Source organism: Elgaria multicarinata, chromosome 5 (assembly GCF_023053635.1).
Source record: "Elgaria multicarinata webbii isolate HBS135686 ecotype San Diego chromosome 5, rElgMul1.1.pri, whole genome shotgun sequence".
NCBI classification, from domain to species: Eukaryota; Metazoa; Chordata; class Lepidosauria; order Squamata; family Anguidae; genus Elgaria; species Elgaria multicarinata.
In genome coordinates this window covers 63,988,352-64,000,575 of record NC_086175.1, presented here as the reverse complement: position 1 = coordinate 64,000,575, position 12,224 = coordinate 63,988,352, and the positions used below count along the sequence as shown (strand labels likewise).

General features: G+C 39.8%; 1 protein-coding gene across 4 annotated transcripts in view; it reads left to right on the top strand.

The window, feature by feature from the left end:
* The window catches only part of DMD (dystrophin), a 1,279,927-nt gene that overhangs the window by 401,334 nt on the left and 866,369 nt on the right, over positions 1-12,224 (top strand). For all 4 annotated transcript variants that reach the window (XM_063126497.1, XM_063126496.1, XM_063126495.1 and 1 more), the window contains exons 5-6: positions 816-908; positions 2,147-2,319. In XM_063126497.1, coding sequence (XP_062982567.1) covers positions 816-908; positions 2,147-2,319 — 266 coding nt within the window. The remainder of the gene's footprint in view (positions 1-815; positions 909-2,146; positions 2,320-12,224) is intronic.

Sequence of the window (12,224 nt, the reverse complement as noted above, 5' to 3'; positions counted from 1 at the left end):
TGATAAGAAGTCAAAAGAAGAAAATAGTTAAATATGAGGGGCATCAGTATAAACACCATCGCAGAATACACAAGAATGAATGAGATCGTACAGATATCCAGTATACAAAACAAACAAAGTGGGAGCATGTGCTATTTTTGCCTTAGCCAAAATATAAATTGAAATGCTATCAATTTTCAGATGGCACAGAAAAAAAATAGGTTGTTTACTTTAAAATGTTACATTCTGCCTTGAGTTCTTGGATGTATCATTTTCTGTTCCCTCCCCCCCATGCGCCCCCTTTCCTCAGTCTGAAGCTTATTATTACTGGATATTTTTCTAAGAAATTGTGTACATATAAAAGTACTACAAATATAGATATTGCTGCTGGAACCTCACTGTGTAATATTTAGTTGTTCTACCAAAGCATTTTATTAACAAGAGGAGAGTATTTAATTATTAAAACACAAGTTTATTTGGTAATATAATGTTGCATCCTTGGTAATTGCGTTTTCCTAAAATGCATGTAATGTTTGCTTTTTATCAAACAATGCTTTGCCCTGTATCAAATATTCTCTGCATGTTTACTAGCCAGTAAAACTAAGTGGTAGATTAATATGCAAACAAAACCACACAGCCCTGACAATGTATTTATAAAATATGTTGGTTTTAGAAGGTTTGCTTATATTTTATTCAACATGTATTTCTTTGTCCATTGTGCTGGAAATGTAAACTCATTTACTTCTTTTTAAATATGTTTATTGTATTTCAAAATAATGCCATTGTCTACATAGTTCTTATCTAATGTCTTATTTTGTTTTACTTTGGTCTGGTAGGTAGATCTGGTGAATATTGGCAGTACAGATATTGTGGATGGAAATCACAAACTGACCCTTGGATTGATCTGGAGTATAATTCTCCACTGGCAGGTTAGTCAGTCATTTGCATTGCAGAACATTTTTAGGATGTATTCCTAATAGCCAAACATTGATATAGCTGTTGGGTAGGTGTTTGCAGCAAAATTTGGGCAGACACCATTTTAGCCCCATCATAATGCCTCAATGAGTGAAAGGGAGTGATTATAACCTAATACAATTATTATGGTGATAGGTTTCATGAACTAGAGTCCATTTCATTAGATCCATGGGGTGTTATTCCCAGTTGGTATAGCTACATATGGATACAGAGCGAGTGGGGGAAAGAAGTGAACAGTGACTTTGAGTGTCATGAAATGCAAAAAGTCCAGCCTTTGTCAATTTAACTCTAGGCTCAGTGTACTGGCTTAAGAAAAGTTTAAGTAAAGGATGCTCTTTATCCAGCCCAATTGAGGCAGTGGGAAATTTTTCATGATTACAAAAGTGAAAACCCATGTAAATAAAAAATAAAATAATATACAGAAATGTTGCTCTTTCATCTTTTCCCTTCTCTCTCTCTGTCATATGACTAGCCCTTACATGTAAAACTAATTATAGGATTGTGGTAGCAAGTATTTGCTATGAATGTATTTAACCTGCTGTGGGCTGGATCCAAACATCACCTTCCATGGAAGGCTTTTAATCCAGAAGCTGGGGTGTGGGTGTGGGTGTGACTTTTGCTAGTTCCAGATGGCCCCCCACACCTCCAGAGCAGATTTTCAGAGGGCGCAAGGGACTGCCAGCAGGAAGGAATAATCAAAGTTTGCCCGTGGGAGTGAAGTCTGGATCCAAGTCTGTAATTATATCTATAACCTATTAAATGCTGTTAACACCAAAGGGTATTATTTTTACTTTATAACTGCCTGCATTTCAGCTGATTTGCACCAAGTATGTAGGCCAGATTTATTTTCCTTCATGTTATCCTAATTCTGCAAATTTTCAGTGGAAACACTGGCTTCTTTGGATAATGTGGGATAATGCATATGTCTTGCATATAGAAAAAAAGAAAGAAAGAAAGAAGAAATAGTAGTAAGGAGAGCAGTGGTCCCTTCTTCATATTTAAACCTTGCTTTCCTATACAAAGTGTCCCTCCTGAATCCTTTCATACCTTATTTATGATGTCAGAGTTCACTGTGCTGAATATCTGGTCCTCACAGCAAAGCAAATGGATCCGAGTTTGACTTGAAGGAGGAAAATGAGTTGCCTTTTCTAACTAAACTCAGAGACTGATGAAATTCTGTTTTCCAACATAGGTCAAAGATGTAATGAAAAACATCATGGCCGGACTGCAGCAGACCAACAGTGAAAAGATCTTGTTAAGCTGGGTTCGTCAATCAACTCAGAACTATCCACAGGTCAATGTTATTAATTTCACCAGTAGCTGGTCTGATGGCTTGGCTTTCAATGCACTCATCCACAGTCACAGGTAGGAAACGTGTTACAAATTCATCAGCAAAATGCAGTTTGTTTGTTTGTGTCATGCTATCTCATTTCTTATCTCATCACACAAATTGGATAAGAATCACTTTGCTGGCTCAAGCAAAAGTCTGCCTAGTCTAGAATAATTTCCGCCCCCCAGCAATGTCCAGCCAGTGGCTACAGGCAACAAATAGGCTTTGTCATCTCCAATTATTTATTTTCAGCTTCTGCTAAACAGAAGTATACTGCCAGAAATCACAGAAGCTCCATTTAAGCTACAATTCTATACCCTCCTACCTGGGAATAAGACCCATTTAGCTCAGTAAGTCTTACCTCTGAGTAAGTATGTTTAAGGCTATGCTGTTATGTATCATGACTAATAGCCAGTGTTGGATAGATATATCCATGGATTTTTTGAATTGGATTTTCCGTGGTGGCTAAACCTTGTGATAATGGATTTGTGTGGGGCAGTGCCTAGATGTATCCAAGTGGTGAAGGGAGGAGAAGATGGGGTGGGCGGGGAGAAGACACTCGATTTTGATGGGTTAATAAAATTGGCCACAACTTTTAATGGTTTTTACTTGAATAGGAATGGCAGAGGAATAAGGATCCTGTCATTGGGCAGCCCGCCTGCTAGCTGGTTCTCTCCTCCTAGCCCACATACCGGGAATGTTGGTGGTGGATGGTCAGGTGCTCACCATAGCGGAGACTGCTAATGTGACCACTTATCCCTGGATGTGGCAAGCCTGCTGGGCTTGTCATGGTGCCACATCCTCATGAGATTCTCACCAAGAGGAAGGTGGAAGCCAAATCCTGCTCTCTCCCACAAATAGATCCACCCCAATGCCTATCATGCCTATGTAGTTGTGACATGAAATATTATCAAATGATGCATCCACAAAGAGTTAACCTCCAGTAGAGATCCAACATAATCTTGCAATGGGAAGACAAATATCCTGCACCATATTACCAGTTGGAATGTAGCTAAACTTCCTTCCCAACCCCTTAAACCAGTGACTAACTTTTGTCCACTTCAAGACCTATTACTGCCATGACTTGGTGGATTGGGAAATTGGCAAGAGCAATGCTGAAGCCACAGCAGAGGCCTTTAATAAAGGCCCTAAGTGGGCCAGAGCAGGAAACCTTGTAGCCTCACCCCATTAAGCCGGTCAGAGACCTGATTGGCTCAGTAGGTCTCCTCACCACCCTAGAAGGCTCCGGTGCTGAGGCTGAGCAGCCACTTCTACTAGACCCCTTCCTCCCTAGCTGCCAGCCCTGCCCGTCCCTGCACAATAAACGGAGAGCTTTGCTTCACAATATTTATTCATTTATTTTTATACTGCCCGGTTGCCAAAGCTCTCTTGTAGTTATGCAGTGCTTTTAAAAAACACTTGTTTTTTGTCCGACATGGATGAGCTCATGTTCTAATGTCATTAGAATTTCTCTACTGACTCTCTTTATACTGCTCATAACATTAAACTGCTCTATCATGTCTCCTTTTAGTTCCACCCACCCACCCACTAAACTGAAGCATCTTCAACCCCTTTGGCATTGTTCAGTGATGTTCCCTCAGCCTTCTACTTTCCCTCTCTTTCTTGGGCAGTCACAGGCAATTTAGATCCCATCATCATATGTGTGAAAAAAAATTCTTTGCCTCTTGCACAGTACTTTGAAGCTCAGGAGAAGAGCCAAGGACCAGCTCTCGTCTAAGGTTACAGACTCTGGAAAGAAGGGAATCAAAGGATCATGATGTTTCCTTGAATTTGAAAGCTTTCTTTGGCCCATCAATGCAGTTTGCAAAGTGAAGCCTTGCTCTCATTTTGACCTGCTCCATCTGCTCTTGCAATACATCTGTCCTCAATCCATTGTAAAATAAATGCTTTTTAAGTTGGAAAGAATGGGGGGAATGCATTGTTCAACCTGCTTCAGGGACTGTGAAGAGATGTTCCTGGCCATTTAACAGCCAACCCTGTGTTTGTACATAATAGCAACAAGCATTAGCTGATAGCTTGCAAGACAGTTAATAACAGTGTGATGTTTTAATTACACACCTTCCGAGCAAGACTTAATTTATTATTTAGGTATTTGAAATTGCAGTGACCTTCAGCCTAGCCTGAGAAAAACACCTAGCATTATGTGGCAGCCTACGTAACATAGCACTAATTTGACTACATTGCTGCAAAATTGCTATTATCTCTCTGGCTAGTGGAACCAGGTTGCAGTCTTCCAAGCACTTGCTTTCAGAGCAGACACTTAAATGTAAAAATAATTACTTTACTCTAAGTAGCGCAAAAAAATCCCACTGATATTTTCCCCCTTCTGCTCAGTGTTTAGAAAAATAAAAGTCAGATTCTTCTACAAGAACGTGAAAGGAACAAAAATAGCACAGGGATCCTTTAAACAGGTGCCTTTTAAATATAATTGTGACAACTCCCCTCTGTTCCAGTAGGTGCACTTGGAAATTGTGTTCAGGAGTAATTGCCCTTGGAAGTGATGCACAACTATGGCATTTGTCTCAAACTATAAAAACAATGTGCCAGTGGTGTTAGGGAAGGGATCGGTAAAGTAATACCATCAGAACATAATGACTTTTGATGCTTTATTTATTTAGGGTACATCCCCTCGTAAGCTTCTGTTTCTGCCACAGTAATTCTTAGTTCTGTACCATCTGCTGAAAATATTATCTGGCTATGAATGCAAACTAATGCTAAGTTAAATTAATGATATTTAAAAATCCTGGTGCCACCTGAGTTCTGAAGTGTATTTTCATTCTTGGAGTGAAAATCTTGGAGGGTGGGTAACATGCAGTTCCTCCCCCCACCTGCCCACTAAATGTCTCCTAAAATTGGGGGGGGGAGTGAGTTGCAAAAAATGGTATCCAGAGTGCTACAGAATGCTAAAACAGCCACATTTAGCTTACTAGCCACCATTTTACCATTGACACTCTGCAACACTACTGGTGCCATGTTGTTTTTAAAAAACTTTAAATTTTGGTGCCTTCAAGGGGTGTGTAGCCTGTAGGGTGCTGTGGAGGAATTTCGGAACTCCTTTCCCGATTTTTAGGATCATTTGAGTGGGGGTTAAAGATTCTCAAGACAGTATCTCTTTTGTAATGAAAGTTTATTATGAGCAATTGCAAGAAGTCTGCACTGAAGGATGAACCCAAAGTGAGACTAGTATTGGATACAACATCATATGCTTTTATAGGCACATCATATAATTATTGTGGAGGTTGTAAAACCCACCAATCATTACTCAGATCCAAAAAGGCAACAATCATAATTCTTAGGTTAATGTTCAATCACAGCACACAAACAAACTTAAAATATCCAGTCAAAAATAAGCTGATGCAATGGGTTGTTTGTGTCCACTTATAGGGCATAAACTCCTTACATAACTTTTTATCTATAGAACACATACGGTTCTGACAGGCTGGGGTACAAGGCAGAAGCTAGTAAACATCTTCTAGTTTGCAAAGTCATGTTGTTTTGACAGTTTAGAGTACAGTTAGTATTTGCTCTCTCTATTGGCCTTAGAAGCCAAGCTCACAGTCTAGTTAACTGTCCTGAACCTGAGTAAGATGGAGGGAGTAAAATTTGGCTCAAATTTATAATTTCTTCCGCAGGTGCGTGGGGCAAAAATAGCCCCTGGACATTCCGCAGTTGCCCACTCCTGGGTGAGGTCTGCCCCTATTAATAAGCTGTCAATAGCTTTCCTCAGACCCCAGCCAATTCCTCACAACCAAGAATTGATGCTGTATAGCAGTCTTCCTTGGCCTCCAGCTCTTTCTTTTGCCTCTGACTTATAGGATGATTTCATTTTAGGGACTCCTTGTTGAACCTTCCTCTGGTGAGACCATTGCCTGAAACCTACTGGTGCTAGCCTCTGGGACATTATTATTATTATTATTATTATTATTATTATTATTATTATTACTATTATTATTTATATCCCACCTTTTCCCCAGTACTGGGACTCACGGCGGTTTACAAGATTAAAACATGTACAATTAAAACATATAAATATAAATTTACAAAAGTAAAAATAGAATTAAATCTACAGTAAAATTAAAAACATGTTAATATATAAAAAAGAACAGTAACAGATTAAAAGGGCGGGGGAGAATCCAATACATCAACACAGGTCTTGACGCTTCGCTGCCACCTCACCTCACAGCTTCCTGCTCTCCTTTGCCACCAGCTTTGGTATTCAGACTTCCCAGCTCTGGTATTCATCTTCCGTCTCCAGCTCTGAGGACTCCCTTTAGCCAATAATCACTAGCTCTGTCAGCAACTAACTCTAATCCCCTGGCCAATCATTTTCCTAATGGAGGTTCCAATCGTGTATCACCTTTGTTGGCCCATCTGAGCAGTCCAGACAAAGGTATGTTCTCCCATAGGCATTTTCAAACTCAGCTTAAAGCCTGCTTTCATAGCAACCGTAACCAAGGCTATCACGGCTGTTTCAGATCCAATACAGAATATCAAAGCTGGGCTTCTGGCCTACTCAGCTACATTATAATTTTCCTCAGGGATTACTCAAAGAATATAAATATTACAAAACATAGACAAATAGATGAATATACAGCGTTTCTTCACAAAGACTTACTCCCAGGTGTATACAGGATTGCAGGTTTAATGATGGAAATTCAGGTAGCTGCTTCAAGCTAAGCAGTCTGTTTGACCATTTGAATTAAATCCCATTCTTTTAGGAGCTATTCAGTTGTAGATTGATTTGTACAAGCTTTCCAGTGAAAGGCATATTTTCACTACATTTAGTATATCCTATGAACTTTTTAGTTCTAAGTACTGTAAATTCTATATAGAGCCATCCTATGGCTTCTCAGGCAGCATCTGAAGAGCCACAGGATGGTGCAGATTCCTCCCCCTAACAGCCATAACCACAACTGCATCGCCCACCCCAGCCCTCATGGAAAGCACCATGGTGGCTTCTCTTCTCTGTGGGGGGAGGGAGAGACCTGAACCTGCTTGATTCAAGAGTTTCTCCAGTGCCATCCTACCCACTACAAGGTAAGTCAACTAGATGTGCTGAGAGGCCCGTGTAACTGGAATATATATATATATATATATATATATATATATATATATAGGAGCGGGAGGCTGTAAAAGATTGGAGCTCTCTTTCGACTTATCAATCCCTTAGGATTGAGCTCTTAAAGACTTAGAAAAGTTTCAAATGTGACACTACCACTAATGTAAATTATGTTGACCTAGCATAAATGACCTCTAGCAGAAACATCAGCAAGTGCTATTTGGTGTGGCGCTACAGGTCGTTTTCACTAGTGCAATATAATTTACGTTAGTGTTAGTGTCACATTGGATGAAATGATAACGGTATACTGAAAGTACCAAATCGCACATCACATCAGTTATTATCATCATTCTTTTTTTCTGCTTTCAAAAACATGTTCATCACATATAAATAATTTGATATGGTTTTTTTACCAGGGGTGGTGGGAGAATAATTTTTTTTTCTGTGTAGATAATTATTTAATAGCTTCCGCAAAGTAAGGTATTCATTGATTAGCCATTTTATAATAGTTCACTCTTATCTTTAATGATCTTGAAAATTGTAAACATTCTGTTAATAAAAAAAAACACCATAAGAGAATTGTGAGCCCAATTCTTCCCAATTTTGTCATACAAGATTTACACTAATTTCAGTCTGCAATAAATCCCAGAAAAAGTTGCTTTGTTTTCCGAACTTCTGTTTTTCAAGTTAGATTGTTTAAGAACATTATGTTTTCTTTTCTTCATGTTGATGTTCATATAGATATGTAGATAGACTAGCTGATATACCCAGCGTTGCTCAGGCCCCCAAAGATATGTCTATAGAACAGCCTGATGGCTATGTGCTGCCTCCAGTTTCAAGGGCAGTAAGCTTATGTACACCAGTTGCTGGGGATCATGGACAGGAGAGTGCTGTTGCACTTGTGTCCTGCTTCTGAGTTCCTGGTCAACAGCTGGTTGGCCACTGTATGAACAGAATGCTATACTAGATGAGCCTTGGTCTGATCCAGTATGGCTCTGGTTATGTCATGTTCACACCCTCATGCATAAAAACCCTTTTGTAAAGATAAAAGCCTGTTGAAATAGGATTTATTTTTTATTTTTTTAAAAAAAGACTCTGGAAGGAAGAACTTCCTATTATAATCTGCACTCCAGGGAATGAAATTTAAGTATCAGCCATAAAGCTAAATTTGAATAAGGAGATTCCATCTCTTCAATTTCTCGTGGAGAATGTTAACATGGCACAATTTGTAGAACTCCACATACCATATAGCCAGTGCATTGCTGTTTAAGGCTGATTTGCATTAAATTCTATTAGTTGAGCTCTCTTGAGAAAGCCATTTCCTAATAAGCCACAACGGCAAGAATATAAGATTATTCACTGCCTCCTTTCAGAGAAAACAATGATGTCTGATCTCTGACAGAGGAAAAGATTATTGTGCAGATTAACTAATGTGTCTAGTAATGCAACCTATAAAAATATTTGCCATATATGCAAATCAGCTTGGTCTACTGAACTTCAACACATTTTATAATATGCAAATATGTATAATCATGCATGTTTAAAGCTAACAATGGAATAGATTTGACTGCTGTGATTCATTGTTATTCTTATGTAACATGATGTGCTCTCATTAGACCCGTGTACAAACTCGCACACGTTCCAACAATACCTACACACCCACTTATAAAATCTTTAGACATTGCCAATAGATTGTCTTACATCTAAGAAGGCAATTCTCACTCAAAGAGATCCACACCATTAAAGAGGATAACAACACAATGGCACATTTTTTATATTTACACAGATTCAAATGCACAAGCTTGTTTGGGGGAAATAGCTGAGGAAATGGAGGTTTAAAGTAGTTTCATAACTGTGGGAAGGAGACTTCATGAGACATAAAGCATAATACACACACACAGAGAGAGAGAAAGACAGACAGACAGACAGAGGGGGGAAAAGGGGATTGAACCTCTAAAAGCAATATACCTTTCCTTGGGCTGAAGCCCTTTCCTGTAGACAGCAACTAGCATGTGTTGCAGCTCCTGGTCTCAGTGAAGAGGAAGGAAAATAGGGGGCCTTGCCTAGGGGAGACAAGGCACCCACCAATGGCACATTGCTCTTACAAGCAAGAAGCCTAGTGATTTCAGCAGGAGCCTTTCCTCTGGGAGGAGAGACTCAGTGATTTCAGCAGCAGTATGGCACCTTACCTCTTGGGAGTAAGGCACTTAGTCATTTCAGCAACATGGTCCCATGCCTTTGGGAAGGAGGGGACTCTGGACTCTCCAAACCTGAAGGTTCAGAGAAAGGCAGTGACATCACTGTATTATGGGAGAACTATTAGAAACTGAATGGCTTGATCTAGTCCAGTAGGGCTCTCAGCCCTATTCTTGTGCCTTTCTTCCATGTGGGGATGAATTGATTTTTTGGCTGCTTCAAAATGGAGTCAGTATTCTTCACTCATAAGAGAGCTACTTTGTAGCACTGATCTCTTCATACTAGCACAACATGGCCTGGGCTTGAGTGCTGTGCCATTTCCCTCAAATTGTTATCAAAAGGTCTGATCCAGTTGTGCCATTCTGACAGAAGGGAAACCAGTGGCAGAATGGATTTTCCCTACTTCCACTGCCCCATATCATCTCTGATTCAGGGTGTGTGCAGGGAGGAAAGGACACAAAGTTCTGATGCACAAGTGGACTTGGTCACATGTCATTGGATCCAGCCCAAAATTTGGTACAGAAGTGGAACTGTTCAAACTTCTATCTTTTCAGACTTCTATCTTTTTATCTAGACCAGGGGTGGGGAATCTCAGGCCACGAGGGGGCACAAATTTAGCCCTTCTGGGATCCCACTCATGCCACTATTTGATGGTTTCCTGGATTTTCTGCTATTTTCCTCCTCCATTCTAAAAGGCTGAAATGCTTCTCCTAAAGCTTAGTTACTGCCAGTAAGAGCTTTAACCTACAGTATGCTGCTATTTTTTATATTTTGTCCCCACTTCTTTTGCCTTTGACCTTTTCACTTTGCCCCCATCACCACCACCAGAATGTGGTCCCGAAGAGCTTCTCCAGAATTAAATTCAGCCCCTGGGCTAAATTACCCACTTCTGATATAGACCCAAGAACCTAACATTTATGTTCTTTAGATTCTAGATAATAAAGATGTTATATTCTTGGGTCATTCCCAAGAATGTAAATATAGATGCTAGAAAATAGCATTGAGGGTTATTTTTAATAAACCATGTTCTCTGTTTATCTGAAGTGGTGCTATTTTTCCAGTCTGTCTCCCTTAACTGTTTCCCTTCCTTATATATTCATTAAACAAAAAACGTATGGTTTACAAAACAATGTTAAGGCTCTACAGTTTTCAACCAAGCACCAAAAAGCAGAGAAATTGGTAGTTAAGGCTCACAAGCCTCCCTAAGGAGGCAGAACGTGCCAGTGAAATTCTCATTCTTCCAAAGCAGATAAACCATGAGAACAGGATGGAGAATATGATATACAGAGGTGACTGTGGGGTTGTGGAAAACTGATAACAAACAACTTGGACTACAACTCCCATCATTGCCAGTCAGTATGTCCCATGGTTAGGAACACTGGAACTTGTAATCTCAAAAATCTGGAGGGGGCAGCAGGGTGAAATTCTCAAAAGAAAGAAAGATGTCATAAAACGTGCCCAATGGTTTTCATTTCCGCCTTCATTACAGAGGCATATACACTCATAGTTCAGAACCTTCCAAGATCTTTTCTTTAGAAGTATAGATGGTGAATCATTAAATTGGTCTAATGTAAAAGCATTTCTAAATTTGGAGACTGTTAGATTAGACAAATAATTTGCAGGCACAAGTACTTTACTCCCAGAGAAATAGAATTTTGTAACAGACCTATAAACCATATTCTTTGTTTAATAGCTTAACTTTAAAATATCCAAGGGCTATTAAAATGCTAGATGTGAACCCATATGTCAGCGATTTCTCCATGTTGACTAGAAAGCATCTGTTATGGTCAATGGGGGTCAATCCTATAGGAAAAAAAGTTTAAGCCAAATAAAGTTTAAGCCATGCACAGTTCTCCATAGAAATTAGACCCACCTTCAGGCACATGGCCGCATTAGAATCACAACATGGGATTGCAAAAACAGCTCTCAGGAATTTGATTTGAAGGACTTCATAAGGCCCATAATTATCATAAATGCACAACTAAGTCCCATACATAATCTGAGCTACGATCTTGGCTACAAATACCTGAATAGCTGAAGGAATATAGTGTCCTCATTTTGTATAGAAGAATTTAAGCTACTCTGAGACACTCCTTTGTGCATTTGCCATGGCATTTTTAATCTGCACTTTGCAGGGACTGGAAGAATGGAAAATTACTCCCGAGTACCTAGAGCTTATTACCTGTTCAATAGGATTTCCATTTATCTGCTATCTGTGTTTAGTTCTCCTTCTAGTAAAGACCATAATTTTAGCTTTCCTATAGTTTATAGTTAGTTCATCGCCACAGTTAGTTGTCATTTCAAGTCAATACTTGTCTGAGATAATAGCACTGCATCATCAGCATAGAGAAGAACTGACAGAGATCTAGGGGCTGTCTATACAGCGGCAGGTTGCTGCCACAGTAAACAAAAAACTGCAATTTTGCTGCATTGTAGTGGCAGTGGCTAATCCCGACACAGCAGCGAAAGCACAGGGTTAGCGGCAGCTGTGATCACCCTCTGCCCGGGCAGACGGCAACCAATCAGGGGTTGCCATCTGCCCGGCCAGATGTGCCAAGGAAAGCCCCACAATGGCTGTGAGCTGGCTGCTGCATCATAGAATCAATGCAACACTACTGGGCAGCCACCCTGGGGCTTTCAGTGCCTATAGTCAGCCCCCTAGTA